Source organism: Trachypithecus francoisi, unplaced genomic scaffold, assembly GCF_009764315.1.
Source record: "Trachypithecus francoisi isolate TF-2019V2 unplaced genomic scaffold, Tfra_2.0 Lachesis_group12, whole genome shotgun sequence".
In the NCBI taxonomy this organism is placed as follows: Eukaryota; Metazoa; Chordata; class Mammalia; order Primates; family Cercopithecidae; genus Trachypithecus; species Trachypithecus francoisi.
In genome coordinates, this window is record NW_022681457.1 from 46,338,130 (window position 1) to 46,355,508 (window position 17,379).

Sequence of the window (17,379 nt, forward strand, 5' to 3'; positions counted from 1 at the left end):
ATACAAAAAGTAGATAATTATTTAATGTAATTCAGAGTCACAATATTCATTTCTATCTCAGATTTAAAAGTCTAAAAAATTCTCTACAATTTTCCTCCATGTTAATAAACAGCATTGTTTAGAAGAAAGGAAGAAAAAAGAAAACAAAACCACCCTGAAGTTGCTACTATAGAATCAAAGCATGAAAAATAGTTTCTTACCACTTCTCAGTTGTTCAACTTCACAGAAGTGTGTTCCAGTGGGAGTGTGAATAAATGCATGGACATGCTTAACTCCATTCTGAAAATTAGGGAAACAAATTATTTCCAGGAAAATTTCAGTACATGCCATAAAGGCAATTTCTTTAATTAAACTGAGAGCACAAATAAGTGAGTTAACCTTTTCAAGACGCTTCCAAGGGATTTCTTCCACATAGACGTGAGCTCGGATTACATGGTTAAAAGAAGAAAGAAAATACTCACAAATATTCACACCAAAGGCTTCTATGCTTTTGATCTGTAAAAAGAAACAAGATGCTTCAAACCAGAAATAACTGTACCATTTAAAAATAATTTATAAATACTGTTAAATGAAATTATGGGAGGTCATTGCTTTGGACTAAGTTCCTGCATTAGGCCCCAACAGACCAGACCAAAATGGAGTCACTTATGCTAAATGCCACATAATCAAATTGAAGCTTTAAGGAAGCAGATAGATACCAAAACAGACCAGTTTTTCCCGAAAACAGGAGATTCCAGTCTATCTGAGTCAGTATAATAAGGAAGTCCCCTCTGCTTTAACTCTTACCAAAAAAGTAATCTGAAACCTGATGTTAACCAGTTTTTTTTTTCCATTGTTCTGTTTCTTGTTCCCATCTTACAAAACCCAATGTACTGTTCTCGCCCAGTGAAAGCTCTTACTCTTCTTTGTAGAACAAAAGCTATCCCTAATGGTAAACAGAAACCAATTCAATCTATAACTAAACTCGTTGTAATTTTATCTTTTGATATTGCTCATGATGTTCTCTTTCCTGATGAATTGCGTTTTAGAACTAGACAAGTACAGAATAGAGTCTATCTCAAGAGAAAAAGGTGTTTATCTCAGTTTTTTACTAGAGCTCCCAAATGAAGTTAATAATCACCATCACCAGATGAGACTCTTTTGTTTTTAAAAGAAACCCATTTTGCAGGAGAGGATGTGTCAGCGGATGAGCAAAAAATAACTTAACATTCAGATTCTTCTCACAGTGAGTTCAGTCATCACTTGTACCAACCACAGCACACTATAACACTCTGAACTCTATGAGGCTTCCCAGTTTCCCAAGGAATGCTAATGAAGGGCCACTTCACCTTCCTTACCTTGCATACAGGCCTTCTATTGATCCCAGCTCTCCACCCCCATCATGCAGCTTCCATATTAATCCCTAGTAATACATTATGGTCTTAGCACAGTCTGCAAATTATTAATGGCTTTGCCTATAATTAAAGTGAGTATTTGTACAGGCTTCCCCAGTATAATTCTGTTTTATACTTGTAGGCCCAGAATAATTATGAATAGCATCCTATTTTGAGCTCAAAAGTGTCCTGGTTTGGATAAGAAGTTACACGATCACTCTATCCATAATGAATGACTTTAAGTAGTCTTTAACATTTGGGTCCATTCTTCACTTTTCTGCAAACTCCTACACAATACAGGAAATACAAGAATCTGTTGTACCTGGCCCTTGTCCATATCACAGTACAGGTCTACTTTCAAACGATTTTTTTAAAGAATGCAATTCTTTTTTCCACAGCCCCATGTATGGTTTGCTGTGTCATTCTGATTAGCAAGAGAAAGGTTCAGGGTAGAAATAGGAGTTGTAGAAATTACATTGCAATGTTTGTTCATTTAATGAATTATGGGTATGGATTTCATGAAAAAACATGAGAAAAGAAGCTTTCCAGTCTACATTTCTTGTCTTTTTAGACTTCGTGGCAAGTAAAAAAAAAAATCACTTTGAATTGCCCAGAAATCTGGGTGACCCAGCACAGCTTCACTCACACTTAAAGAAACAAGAGGTAGGGTCGGGTGTGGTGGCTCACACCTGTAATCCCAGCACTTTGGGAAGTTGAGCCAGGCGTATCACAAGGTCAGGAGATCAAGACCATCCTGGCCAATATGGTGAAACCCCGTCTCTACTAAAAATACACAAAAAAATTAGCTGGGCATGGGGGCATGTGCCTGTAGTCCCAGCTACTTGGGAGGCTGAGGCAGGAGAATCGCTTGAACCCGGGAGGTGGAGGCTGCAGTGAACCAAGATCATGCCACTGCGCTCCAGCCTAGTGACAGTGAGACTCCGTCCCAAAAAACAAAAAAAGAAACCAGAGCTGGAAATGCTAAAATATCAGTTCTATCAGATCTAAGTCTCACTTGAAAAGTCCTAATAACCACTGTACATGAATAGTAAGTGGTAACAGAGTTGGGAAAGTTAGAAGGGTATTAAAATTTGGAAAACAGATTTCAACAATAAAAATAAATGTATCTCAAACTCAAGATATTCTTCTGTATTAATAACAAGAAGTGAAATGATATTTTCTTCTATAAATGCATACCATTCTAAAAAAAATTAAAAATACATGGTAAGACTCAAAGAAATGCATGACAAAAATGTGTAAAATTCTATTCTGAAATTCTTTCAGGACCTTGATTTTCCTTTGATTCTAATTAGAGATAACATGTATTTTGTCCAGTAAGATTCTCTGCCTAAAAGATTGCAGTGAGATGAGAGCCAAGGAAACAAAGATGTGAGGTTGGTTGGTCTGTTTGTTTTTCAGCGAAGTTTTCTCCAATCCTGAGACATTTAGGCTAGAAAAGAACATTTTTTTAAAAATGGCTTAAATGTAAAAATAGGTTAAAATGCAAAGGGGACTTGAAATAAGCAAGTAACACCTCATGCTGTTTTATAGCAAATTCTGCATCAAGATAGGCAGCATCTAAGAAGAATGACACATACTCCCTTAAACTTTGCCAAGACATGAACTGTGTTCTTGATGGTGTCTGTAGGGATGATATCTGAATTATCTCCATGCAGGTAATCTTTTTTGGAACTCAGAGTAAGTTGCACTGAAGTTGCCACCTCTTTAATGCTGTGATATTTTCCATCTCGCTGAATATGGAGAACTTTTACCATATCCTTCCCATAGCCAGTTCGGACAAACTCCAACTCATCATTCTGCAACGAAAACACAGGCATCTTATTGAAGAAGGCTAAAGGAAAGCCAAAAGTTAGGCGAAACTTATTTAAGCCTTCATTTTATCATACAATTGCAAAAGATGAGATTCAGAGTATATATGGAAGCAATATCACATTCTACTTTTGAAGAAGAATGGGAACTTGTATAGAAAAAAGAGAATCCCAAGCAGCAAATGAAAATATATCAGATTGTTCTGAAGACTGACAGGTAGAGGGCTTTTTTGATAATAAATACATTAATAGGCCCTCCTGGGTCAAAACTATGCATTTTATTTAATCCCTACTAATCTAATCCTTGTAATAGCACCGTAAAATCCTTATAATCCCAGTGTAAAATGGGAACTAATATTCCCATTTTATGGAGGGAGAGGGTGAGTTTCAAAGATATTAAGTGATTTGCCCTAATTCATACGGCTAGTAAAGGACAGAGCCAGGATTTGCACTTAAGTCTATTGACTCTAAGTTGTAGAATGGCCACTGTGCGAACTGCTTTTCTTCTGTAAAATGTCTTGACTGTGTTAGCTGGAAATAATTGCATGCCCTTTTTATAGAGAGTGATATTCTGGAGAAAATGCCCTGTGATCAATAGAAACAATTTGAAAATTGCCTTTTCTACTTGCTGCCGGGAAGAAGAGTAATTAGTGACAGGATCCAGATTACCTTCAGGAGTGCAGAGCCAAGGCTGTCTGGCTGCAGGGAGAGCTATGCTTTTAGTGAAGAGACACTTAATAAAAGCCTGGTGATTGATGCATTACTACCCTTGTCTGAAGCTGGAGCCTTGGCTAGTGCACACATTCATCTCCACTGGTAGAATCCATAAGATTTGTCCCTGGGCTTTACTGGTGTTTGAGGAAAGAGGCAGGAGGGAGTAGAAGAACAGAAAAATCTTATTTTATTTAGTACAGAAATTGAACATTAAAATAATGAAAGAAGGTGATAAAAATAAAAGTAAATAGAAAAACAGCATGCAGTAAGAGTCTGGGTAGAGAGACAAAGAAGGAGCCTCATCTCCAAATCACACTTAGGATGTTCAGGTGTACCAAGGGCTGCCTGAATATCTATTTGAATAAAAACATCACCAGACCCTCTGAGGCGAATTTAAGAATACTAGCCAAAGTCAGAAAGTACTGCTGTAGTTAAAGTTGGGGGGTGGGAGGCTGCCTCCAATCTTGGAGCTAGAGCTGGGCAGGGCAGGCTATTGTTGGTCATTGAACATGCCCTCGGGGATTGAGATGTCTGAATTCAGTTCTTTCTTGTGAGAGGTTAAGGAAAACTCTTGCAGAGGCCTCTGAAAAGCCTCTGGCCCAACATTTAGGGACTCATGCTGAAGAAAAGGGTCAATAAGAAAGCCAAAGGAGCAGACTCAAGGGATCTCAGTAAGAACTACAAGCCTGATGGAGAAAGAGAAACTGTTGTGTGGTAGTGGCTTTGGGATTAAATGAAGTTCAAAGTCAACCCTGCCACTTAAAGCTTTGTGGCTTGCAACAAGTAATTTAATGTTTCTGGGCCTCAGTTTCCCCATTTGTGCAAATGGAAAGAAGCATCTCTACCTTGTAGGGCTGCTGGTGAATGTCAAAGGCCTGGCTTAGTTCCCAGTAGCTAGTGGTACACTGAGGTTAATCCCAGCAATAGAGGCCGGGTCTGGCTGTGGAAGCAGCAGCAGCAGAAGTAGCAGAGGGGACCTTGATTAAGGGTGCCAGTTTTCAGAGTGGAGATCACTGCGGGCAGTAACAGATGGAAGACTCTGGTGTATCTTGAGCCACAAGGGACTCTACCTGAAGGAGGAAGGCATTTGGCTGAGTCGGGGCCCTTAAGTGGTATGGACTAGAGTCTGGAATGAAAGGTCTCCGAGATTATCCATCATCCCCAACACGTACCAGGACTCAACAAATATTGCTCCTTAGCCTCATCCCTGCCCCTATATATTCAAGCAACAGTAGTTTAGTCTATGAAGGCAAGTGGTACCTATGTGGTACATAGAAAGATTAAATGATAGCCACCTTTCATATCCCCATTCCTGTTCAGCTCACCAGCATAATATCTGGCCACACGTCATTGCAAACTCTGCTTTAGCTATGCTGATCTAATCACGGCTGCCCAGGTGTTGCATGCTTTTTCTGTCTGTTGGTCCTTGGATTTGCTATTCTTTCTTTCTTGAACACTTTCTCCTCCTTACTACCCAACTACCAACCTCTTTGCCTCCCTAGCTTCTTCTAGACAGCCTTCAGGTCTCAGATGCCACTTCTCCCAGGGTTCACCCCAGCCCTTCAAGTCTGGAGTAGTTGCCCCTTTTAGGTGCTCTCAAAATACTTGTTATTGCCTTATCAGAATATTTATCAAATTGTATTGCAACTGCCTCTTTATGTGTCTGATTCATTCAAAAACAGTAAACCATGAAAGCAGGAACAAGTTTGATCTTGGTCACCACGGCAATCTCAGCACTCAGCACAACGCCTGGAACATAAGTAGGTGCTTAATAAATGTATCATGAATGAATGGATGGTGCCACCACCGCCTCCACTGCTTGTGTGATGACACAGCATAGTTAATGAAAACACACAAACAATCTCAATACAGGAAGAGCCACTTCAGCTCAGACCCCAACTAGGAAGTCCTTTTCCTGGGAAAGTGGGGCAACGAATTTATGCCCTCTGATCACCACAGCCTGGAGATCACAGGCACAGCTGGCCAAAGAACAAAAAGCCCAGGAAGGGCAGAATTGAGTATAGAGAGAGTCGGTGAGGCAGCACAAAATGTTCACATTGCTAATAAGACAGCCTTCCAGTGCAGCACAGCCATCCCAGACCAGAGATCATGCAAGACATGTGCAGGACAGGTCAGCACTCCTTAGCAAGACCCTGATTGGGCTAAGCAGAGTTGGCCCTTGAGCAAAGTTTGAGTAATCAAATTTACTGGCAATGAGTCCGTATGGAGGGAACTAATCACCTGAGCCTGGAGTAGGTGGAAAAAGTCTGGTGTGGGACAACCAAAAGCGTCCCTGCACTCAAAGAGCAGATAATGGCCTGGACCATAACCGAGGCTGTTCTCCCCCAGTTCTCTAATCAGATAAATCAGAAGTAGGTGTCAGAGCCCCATTGTGTAGAACGTAGGGAATGGTGCAGAGATCTCATACAGTAAAATACAAATGGTGCTCTTTTCTGGAGAGTGGGCAGGTGGCTGAAATGACAGGCTTTGGGCTCTGCAGTCAGGCAGCCCAGGCAGAATACTTGTTCTGCCACATATTAGCTCTGAATGGAGGCAAATTTCTCCATCTATAAAATGGGAATAATAGTAGTGTCCATCTCTAAGGATTGATGTGAGGATAACATGAGAAAAAAATATAAAGGACTTAGAAAAGTGTTTTACCAATAATCAGCACTCAATTAATAAGCACTTAATAGCTATAATTATCACTGATAAATAATAATCACTCATCAAATTTTGCATTAAAGGATTTTTCTAGTTATTGACAGAGATAAATACCTAGAGTGCACACCATTGGAGAGCTGGAGTGGTCAATCAAAGGGCTGCTACTATGATAAGGCCTACTTCTGCCTGCCTACCCTCAGGTACATTGGCCTTCTTTAAATGTTCATGATTACTGATACTCATCCCTTTGATTGTCCTTCTTCAGGCTTGTATGGTTTGAGAAGTTATAAAAGTAAGTTGATTTCCTAGAATAATATTCTGGAAAAAATATCAGCAGGAATAATTTCTTTTTTTTTGTTTCTCTTTCTTTCTGTTTCTTTCTTTCTTTCTTTCTCTTTCTTTCTTTCTTTCTTTCTCTTTCTTTCTTTCTCTCTCTCTCTCTCTCTCTCTCTCTCCTTCCTTCCTTCCTTCCTTCCTTCCTTCCTTCTTTCTCTTTCTTTCTTTCTTTCTTTTTTTTTTTCAGGGTCTTGCTCTGTCACCCAAGCCAGAGTGCAGTAGCATAATCACAGCTCACTGCAGCCTCAACCTCCTGGACTTGAGTGATCCTCTCACATTAGCCTCCCAAGGAGCTGGAACTACAGGTGTACACCACCACATCTGGCTAACTTTTGTAGTTTTTTTTAGAGATGGGATCTCACTATGTTGCTTAGGCTGGTCTCAAACTCCTGGGCTCACGTGATACTCTCACCTTGGCCTCCCAAATTATAGGCGTGAGCCACCATGCCCAGCCAGGAATAAATCTTTACCTGACTCTACACAAGAAAAATCCCCTTTTCCACACATGTCTTAAAATGTAAAGGGATTATTTGTCTGCAAGTAATGTTGGAGACAGCACTCAGGGATTTTAAATGACTCATATATTTTCACTTCTGCAATAAGATAGTAAGTGTTCTATTATTTTCAGGCCATAATGAAAGTGATATAGATGTCACTACAGGTCTAGGGGTTCTTACCTTAGAGTCTTTTAGCCTCTAGAAGCTTAGTGGATGGATTTGGGTTGGAACTGTGTACTCCATGAGGTTGTAACTAAAAGTTTATTTGTTTAGGGGAGGGAAGAGGTGAATCTTTCTGGGGAGAGCATTTGTAGAATTTCACTAGATTCCAAAAGGCCTCATGACTTATAAAAGTTTAAGAACCATTACCCTGTGCAATTGGTGTCCGAATTATTAGGATCACTTTGATCAAACTGACTTTGCCACGGTCTGACAACTAGTCATGAGGTGGCAGGAGGGAGAAGACTTGGTCATTTTCAGTGTACAACTGCCTGGATGCAATGGAACAGTATTGTAAAGGTGAAGGCTCTAATGTCTGATTGCCTGAGTTTAATTTCTGCCTCTACCACCTGCTAGCTGTATGGCCCTGGGCAAGTTGCTTAATTTTTTTTTGTTCCCTCCCCTTTGGATCTGTAAAATAGGGTAATGACAGCAGCTATTTCCTATAATTGCCATGAGGTTGAAAGTGACTAGCACATAGTGTCAGTAAATGTTAGCTATTATTATTATCTGACCTGCCAATTTGACCAAAAAAAAATGTTTCAAATCAGTTCCATCAGTAAGTGATAGGGAGACATCCTTGTTTATCTTTCTTTTTTTTTTTTTTTTCAGTTTTATAAACAGGATCCCACTATGTTGCCCAGGCTGGAGCATAGTGGTTCTTCATAGGCATGACCCCACCACTGATCAGTCCAGGAGTTTCATCTCTTTTTGATAAAGGAGACTGAGGATCCCACACAGGTGCACACTGCTTTGTGCTATAGATGTACAACTAATATAACAAATCCTTGTCAATACTAATTGTATTTTAAATGAATCCTAGCTGCCTAAACACACTGAGGGCAAATCTTTATATAGAGCTAATATTCTTCTCCACCCATGTGCCATACTTTTTAGCTCTGTGCGTATTTATGCATGCTTCCTTTTAATAATAACACTCACGTATTTGTAATTACATGTATCAGGTACCAAATGAATTTCTCCATTTTCTAGTTAAGCATTGAGGCAGAAAGAAGTACATTTCTCTGGCCACACTACCAAGATTTGATTTCAAGTCTCTGTGATTTTAACCACCAACCAACACTTTTACCCTCAGCCTAGAATGCCCTCTCTCCACAGAGCATGGTTCATCCCACATTGGACCTCCTCCATAAAGCTTTCCCAATGCCCCCAAGAGGAAATAACACCTCTGACCTTTGAACTACCAGTGCACTTTAGGCGAAGAGTTACTGGCAGCTGAGGTCACTCTCTTTGTTATTGTCATGTGTGTACATGTCTTAGTATTCCCAATATCAACGTCTTCAAGGCAAGATCGAGTCATCTTTATATTTGCCCATACCACTTCACAGTGCTTTGAAAATTGTCATAGATTATTTGTCCAAGAAACAAGCTTCCTCATTTTTCAGATTAGCTCAGAAAATTTAGGTCCTTTATATTTTGGCAGGAAAAATATGTGTTTTCAGTTCTAAGTCACTCATCATTGGAGTTTCAGGTTCATATTTTCAAGTTACAGGATGAGGTGGAGGGGTATAGGGAGATTCAGCCTATATCGGTACATATTTTCCTACAAGCACTCTTACAGGGAAAAGAAATAAGGTTGATTTTTGTGGCTTGTGAGCTCAAAATCATTCTCAGAAAATAAAAATCCTTGTGAAACCACCCATGGGCCTCTATATTATTAAATATTAGCAGAAGTAGTAATATTATAACACAGTTTCCAACTACTTAAATATTTGGCACATACTCGTTTATTTTTTGCACAGAATTGCCTCATTTTAGAAGCTTCTTTTAGCTATAGTCTTAAGTTTTTGATTCTAGCATGTCATACTTCAACATCAAATTTCTCTACTCTGCTGGCAAAGGCAGATATTTAAGGTTATTGTTGTATTTAATTTTAGCTTTTTCCAATACTTAAATATGAATTTTTATTTGGTGTATGTGTATGTTCACCAAATGTGTGTTTATGTACGTAGTTTTAATTGGAGAAAAATGACTGGAAACATATTAGGAAAGATAAGGGGAAACATAAATGTAAATTTTAAAATGACTAAAATTTTCTCTCAAGTCTTAGAAGAGCTTCTAAAGCATCATCTCTCTTCCCCATAATAGAGAGAAATACAAAAATACTAGCTATGTAGGACCCATCACATATAGATAAATAACAATTCAGTTGCAGTGTGCCAGGATAGAAGGAAAAATTAATCATAGCGACAGTCTCTGTTGTCTTTGGAATGTGGTAGAGAATTTCTTTCAATTATTTTCCCAGGTTTCTCCTTTGCCTGCTATTTTTTGGGCATTCATGAACAAAAAGACTTCAGAGAAAAATGCTGAGCTAACATGAGAAAAATGAGCATCCATGTGGACAATCTTAATATCACTTTGGTAGATTTTAACGATACACAATAATGATAAGAACAATAATGGCGGATAATCTTAGTGACAGCTGATTTTTTTTGATTGCCTAGGATCTACTAAATGTTGATGGGAAAATATTGATATCCAATAGAGAATGGCATGTTGCTTTAACCTGTAGAGTGGTCTATTATTGCTATCATGGGGGAAGATATGTGTTATGTTCAAAGAGTGACTCTAAAGGGATTTGTCAAGCAGATGTTTCAAGAACAGTATAACAACTTATCTGCATAACTATGGCAGAAACAGTAACCTGTTACCTAATAAAGGCTCCATTTACAGGAGTCTTCTTTTTATTCTTTCACCTATTACCAAGAAAGAGAAACTCATTGCTAATCACCAGGACAAATACTAATTTTCTTGCCAATCTTTCCACAGCACCAACAGGCTTAGGGCAGTGAACCTGTAACAAGGTCCACAGGAGCTTCTAGGATTAGGGGCAGAAGAGCCCACAATAAAGAATTAATGGAGACCACCAAAAAGGCAGCTGAAAGAACATTTTGCTGAAATTCATACATTGAAAGATATCTGTTTCCTAATGCATGTCTTGAAAATAAAATAGCAACAACCATTTATTAAGAGTTTCATATGTCAGGAAATTAGCATATATTATTTCCTCTACTTCTTGACAAGCCCTGTAAAATAGGTATTATTATCCAACTTTGACCAAAAAAGACACTAGGGTTAGGTAATATCCCGAGGTCACATAGTTACTAGGTGACAGAGAGAGGATGAGAGCTCAGCCCATGTGCCCCTAGATGACATGCTCTTTCCCACTACATCATAGGCCCTACACCCAAATTGATGGCTGGCCCCTCCATTCATTCGGGAAAGAAAGGAAGCATTTATTCTGATTCCAACAAAGCAGGGAATTGTCCATGCTGCTGTAGAAAGCTGCATTTATATACCACTTTACCATTTTAAAAATTTCCACCCTCTAGGATCCATATTATCTTATCTATTCCTCACAAGCACCTTGTGATTTGGTAGAGAGACTCTATTTAAAAATAAACTAGCCCAGAGAGGCTGGGCGTGGTGGCTCACTCCTGTAATCCTAGACTTTGGGAGGCCAAAGCGGGTGGATCACTTGAGGCCAGGAGACCACCAGCCTGGCCAACATGGCAAAACCCCGTCTCTACTAAAAATATAAAAATTAGCCAGGCATGGTGGCACACGCCTGTAGTCCCAGCTACTCGGGAGGCTGAAGCAGGAGAATCACTTGAACCCAGGAGCCAGAGGTTGCAGTGGGCCAAGATCGCACCATTGCACTCCAGCCTGGCCGCAGAGCAAGGCTCTGTCTCAAAAAAAAAAAAAAAAAGAAAGAAAGAAAAAAATTAGCTGTATGTGGTGGCGCATGCCTGTAATCCCAGCTACTTGGGAGGCTGAGGCAGGAGAATCACTTGAACCCAGGAGGCAAATGTTGCAGTGAGCCAGGATGGCGCCATTGAACTCCAGCCTGGCCAACAGAGCGAGGCTCCATCTCCAAAAAAAAAAAAAAAAAAAAAAGAAAGAAAGAAAGAAACTAGCCCAGAGATATTAAGTGAGCTACCCAAAGTCACACAGATGACAGGCAGACTGATATAGTGGAAGAAGTCCTGCTGAGCTGGGAAAGACACTATGCTAGGCAGAACTTACCCCACACCAAGAGCTACCCCTGCACAAACCATCCCTTTTTCTAGCACTTCAGTCATTTTTATTTTTTAATTACAGAGGATTCTGAACTCAGATGAATTCTGTGTTTATGGTGGGAAGGTTTAAGCTGTGAAACAGGAGGCAAATCTTAGGGTGGTTGCCCCTTGCGGCAAGATGGAAGTTCGGCTTCACGCCTTCAACAACATGGCACTCGTTTGAGTGGAACACAGACCTTTATCTGATAAACAGCATTGAAAACACAAATAACGTGGGCTTGAGGTCATTTAAAACCTTACCAAAGGACTGATTCCAGTCTATCTGCAAGGAAAAGAAAGTTACTTTGTCATGGAAGAAAAGGAAACAAGGTGAGAAGGAACTAGCATTTATGAGAGTCAGCTATGTGACAGGGACTGTGCACATAGCGTCTCACTGAATCCTGAGAGCACTCTATGAAGGCACACATCATAAGCCCCACCCTTAGAAAAGGAAGTTGAAGTTCAGCATGGTTGATCATTTGATGGAAACCACATGGCGAGTGAGAGGCAGAGTCAGCCATGGACCCCAGGTCTGGCTGATTCTTCTTACTATGCTTAGTTGTCTCTCTGACTTATAAACATTATATTAAAATTCTTTCTTTTTTTTTTTTTTTTTTTTTTTTGAGACGGAGTCTCGCTCTGTCGCCCAGGCTGGAGTGCAGTGGCCGGATCTCAGCTCACTGCAAGCTCCGCCTCCGGGTTTACGCCATTCTCTCGCCTCAGCCTCCCGAGTAGCTGGGACTACAGGCGCCCGCCACCTCGCCCGGCTAGTTTTTTGTAGTTTTTAGTAGAGACGGGGTTTCACTGTGTTAGCCAGGATGGTCTCGATCTCCTGACCTCGTGATCCGCCCGTCTCGGCCTCCCAAAGTGCTGGGATTACAGGCTTGAGCCACCGCGCCCGGCCTTAAAATTCTTTCTAATGGGACTTTTACCTACTATATACCCACTTTTATATATTTTCTGATTAAATTCATTCCAAGTTCCATATAACCCCAAAAGAGATGTCTCTGAAAACTTTTTCTTGTTTTTTTCCCCTGACTCAATCACAGCAGAATCTGAAAACTTTTTCATTCAATCTGTATATTCACTTGTATTTATTTAGCTCCTTCTAGGTGACAAGCACTGTGATATGTGCTGGAGATGCAATGGTAAACAAGCCAGGCACTGTTCTGCCTTCACAGACTATAACAAACTTCTTCTGTAAAGAATCAAGAAGTTAATTTGCATGCTTTTTTTAGGCTGTGGGGTCTCTGTTGCAAGTAAACTCTGCCATTGTAGCATAAAAGCATCTATAAGTAATACATAAATGAATGGGTGTGGATGTATTCCAATAACACTTTACAAAAATAGGCACAGGAGTTTTCTGACCCCTGCTCTCTAGAGGAAGACTCGGAAAGGTAAGCAAGTAATTAGCAACACATTGTGATAATTACTCTAGCTGATAGTGAGCTCTGAGAATACATTGCAGGGACACCTAAGCCAGATTGGGAGAGATCAAGGATGGCTTCCAGGAAGAATTGGCATGCTCAAAGCAACCTGAAGGATGAGTAGGAATTAGCCAAACGTAATATTCTGGTCCTCTTCCACTTATTGTATTTATGTTTTCCTTTAACTGCATTTCTCACTAACAAATCTTTTAATCTTTAAATTCTTTAATCTATAAATACTTGAATCATTTGCTTGTCTCATTCCTTTTCATCAAAATAATTCAAGTCCTCTCCCCATCCTCCCACAGCAAGTACATCAACTTTTTCCTTCAGTATGTCAACTTCTAGATTTTACTCAATCCATGAACAGTCTTGTAAACATCTGAATACAAATAAGCTGAACTTTAACAGATAAATTTTATAGTGTGTAAATAATACTTCAAAACGCTATTGGAAATAAATAAATAAAGCCAGCATCCTGACTCCCAGGAGTCCTCAAAGGACAACTGAACTTTGATGAAGCCAGTAGAGACCAGGTTCTTGAGAAACCCAACTTTATCTCAATCCCCAAAAATCCTCACAGAATGTGAACTCATAGCCAAAAATCAAAAGTACACACAATAGCAAGGTATTATAAGAAAGAGCTTCAGAAATAACAAATAGCAAAGTCTGATCTGCAAAGACTTCAGGTATTTGAATAAGATACAAAAATATAAAATAGGCCGGGCGCGGTGGCTCAAGCCTGTAATCCCAGCACTTTGGGAGGCCGAGACGGGTGGATCACGAGGTCAAGAGATCGAGACCATCCTGGCTAACACTGTGAAACCCCGTCTCTACTAAAAAATACAAAAAAACTAGCCGGGCGAGGTGGCGGGCGCCTGTAGTCCCAGCTACTCGGGAGGCTGAGGCAGGAGAATGGCGTGAACCCGGGAGGCGGAGCTTGTAGTGAGCTGAGATCCGGCCACTGCACTCCAGCCCCGGCGACAGAGTGAGACTCCGTCTCAAAAAAATAAAATAAAATAATATATTAATATTTTTACAGAAATAAAAGAGAAGATTGGGCGTATGAGCAAGAAACAAGACCATAAGAAAGACCAAGTGAATTAAAAAAAAAAATAGAACTTGTAAAAATGCATTAATAAGTGGATTAAGAAGCACATTAAACATAACACAAAAAGAATTAAAATACATATAAGTATAGTTTGTCAATGTACAAATAAAAAATAAAGATTTTTAAAGAAAACTTTTTTAAAAGAATTAGTTATTTGGAAAAGACAGATTAGGTAACAGATTAATGCTGACAAAGAGAGAATTAGAGAACTGGAAGAGAGATCTAAATAAATAATCATAAGGATTAATGCAGACATACAAGGAGCTAGAATATATGAACAACACATAAAATGTACTAGAAAGATATAATAAAGAGAATGTGGAAGAGGCACTATTTGAAGAGCTCAAGACTGAGATTTTCCAGAATAATTGGGTGACTACAAAACTTCAATCATGAAATTAAAAGCCCATTACCTAGCAAAGAATTCTTACTTGTACACTGTATAGTACTTGGTCAAGTTACAATGAGGGCATTTTCTACTGTTTTTAGAGGCAATCCGGTTATGAAGGAACCATGGCATTTACATAATATTATACTACTTGGGCTTCAAAAGCAGATAATATTATGAAAAACATTCTGTACAGTTTGCATTTTCCTCATTTGCCAAATTCATAGGTTTCTTTCCAAATTACTTTGCTGTTTTTAGTAAAAACTGAAACAGACTGGACTCTAGGTTTTAGGTAATGTTGAAATCCCTGGAGATCTTCAATGTCTGGTACAGTGTTAGACACAGTAGTGATTGCATAAGAAAGGTTGTTGACTGACAACCAGCATGATCAGGTTAGCAACAATGGGAGATAAGGAAGTTTACTGAAAGTGACATCTGAAAGAAACCAACCTAAGAGTGTCTTTCCAGATCTTGAAATAAAATTGGATTTAGTAAAATATCATTCTAATACAGATGTCCCCCAACCACCTTACAGGAAAAGCTCAGGTTGTAGTAAGAATAATCTTAGCTAACATTTATGAATCATTTACTATTACCAGGCACTGTGCTAAGTGTGTAATAAGGAGAAGAAAACAGGAATAATTTTAAACCCTACTCAACAAACTGTCTTTAGCCCTACATAACTGAAAACAATTTGCTTACATTCTCTAAATGCATTAGTGAATCCTACTGGTGTGTATCTGTTATTAGTTGTAATACCAAAAAGACTCACAGATAAATAAATAAGTAAATAAATAAAATTTTTTGGCCTGGTGCAGTGGCTCACATCAGTAATCTCAGCACTTTGGGAAGCTGAGGCAGGTAGATCATCTGCGGTGAGGAATTTGAGACCAGCCTGGCCAATATGGTGAAACCCATCTCTACTAAAAATACAAAAATTAGCCAGGCGTGGTGGTGGGCACCTGTAATCCCAGCTACCCGGGAGGCTGAGGTGGGAGAATTACTTGAACATGGGAGACGAGGTGGCAGTGAGCTGAGATTGCCCAACTACACTCAGGCCTGGGTGACGCAGCGAGACTGTCTCCTATTTTTACTTTAACAGAGAAGAGTAATCTCTCTCTCTCTGTCTCTCTGTCTCTCTGTCTCTCTCTCTCTCTCTCTCTCTCATATAGTATACATGCACACACACACACACACACACATACATATTTTTTTTTTTTGAGACAATCTCACTCTGTCTCCCAGGCTGAAGTGCAGTGGTACCATCATGGCTCACTGCAGCCTCGACTTCCTGGGCTCAAGCCATCCTCCCACCTCAGCCTCCTGAGCAGCTGGGACTACAAGCATGTGCCACCATGCTCGGCTAATTTTTGTTTATTGTTTGTAGAGATAAGTTCTTGCTATGTTGTCCAGGCTGGTCTTGAACTTCTGGGCTCAAGCAATCCTCCTGCCTTAGCCTCCAAAGTGTTGAGATTATAGGCATAAGCCACTGCGTCCAGCTGATAATTTAAAAAACATTTTTTTAAATTGATAAAAAGGATGGGGTTGTTGAAATCCTTTTCTCTGAACACAGGAAGAAAATACATAAAACAAAATGAGACTGGGCATAGTGGTTCACGCCTGTAACCCCAGCACTTTGGGAGGAAGAGGTGGATGGATTCCAAGGCCAAGGTGGGTACACTCCAGCCTGGGCAACAACAGCAACACTTCATCTCAAAATAATAACAATAATACCCATGGAGGAATGGGTAAGAAAAATATTTCTTCATTTAACCAATTTAGTCTGCTCCCTGCAGAAAGCTGTGAATCTACCAAATACAGCATAGTCTTGGCCTCAGGACAGTGAGTTTCAAACTTTAGGGTACACCAACTTCACCAATAAGCTTATTAAAAATATAGATTCCTGAGCCCAACTGGAAGAATTCTGATGTAGCAGGTTTGGAATAAGGCCTAGAATTCTGCCTTTTTTTTTTTTTTTTTTTGCAGGTATCCCAGGTAATTGGGCAGGTGGTACAGAGTCCTCCTCCCAAAACTCTGTCTTAGGATAGAGACACAAGCCTTCCCCTTTTCTATAAATCCTGAGAATTGGGAACAGTTCTAGGGTAACCACAGAGGTAATCTGATTTACAAGGGTTCAGTTTGGTCTGGATCCTCTGATCTGGAACTATTATAGTTAGCACTGTGATTATCAGAGAGGCAGCATTATTTCCAGGCATGATGTAAACTGCTATTTATTATAACGGCAGCTTTAATAATTGATGCAAAAGTATGAATTAAAAAAATTATTTTCATATGTCTATCTACTCCTTCCCTGTTTCACAAAGAAATTGGTCTCACCTTTTTATAGTTGTTACGGTAGTGGGCCATTTTCTTTTGGTTTTCTACTTCAGACTCAGCTTCGAGAATGAGAAGGCATAGTTTGGGCAAAATAGATGTTTGTAACATTTTTTTATTAACCTGAAGAGTGGGTGATCAATATGTTTACCTATTGCATAGCAGCCAACTGGACACCAAAGCTTCTTTGAAGTGAAGCACCACAGTGAGTGGCTAAAACCAGGGAGGTGGAGAGAATATGTAAACATCTTTGGTAAAATACAGTTAAATTTACTGTTACTTTGAAGCAACCCTTTGAAGTACCACTTAGCAACTGGTTCCTTAAGACAGAGATTATTATAAGTGACAGATCCTAATTATTATGAAGACATAAGGTTTCATCATGTCTGTTTAATGTACGAACCACCT

General features: G+C 39.7%; 1 protein-coding gene across 4 annotated transcripts in view; it reads right to left on the reverse strand.

The window, feature by feature from the left end:
- LOC117092165 (uricase) overlaps positions 1 to 17,379 on the reverse strand; it is a 91,431-nt gene that overhangs the window by 17,054 nt on the left and 56,998 nt on the right. For 2 of the 4 annotated variants that reach the window (XM_033225422.1, XM_033225423.1), the window contains exons 2-4: positions 2,972 to 3,190; positions 379 to 495; positions 201 to 279 (exon numbers count right to left, since the gene is read on the reverse strand). In XM_033225422.1, the coding sequence (XP_033081313.1) occupies positions 201 to 279; positions 379 to 495; positions 2,972 to 3,190 (415 nt within the window). Of the gene's footprint in view, positions 1 to 200; positions 280 to 378; positions 496 to 2,971; positions 3,191 to 16,974; positions 17,272 to 17,379 lie in introns of those variants that run through there. The other 2 variants (XM_033225421.1, XM_033225420.1) reach the window with 2 other exon arrangements.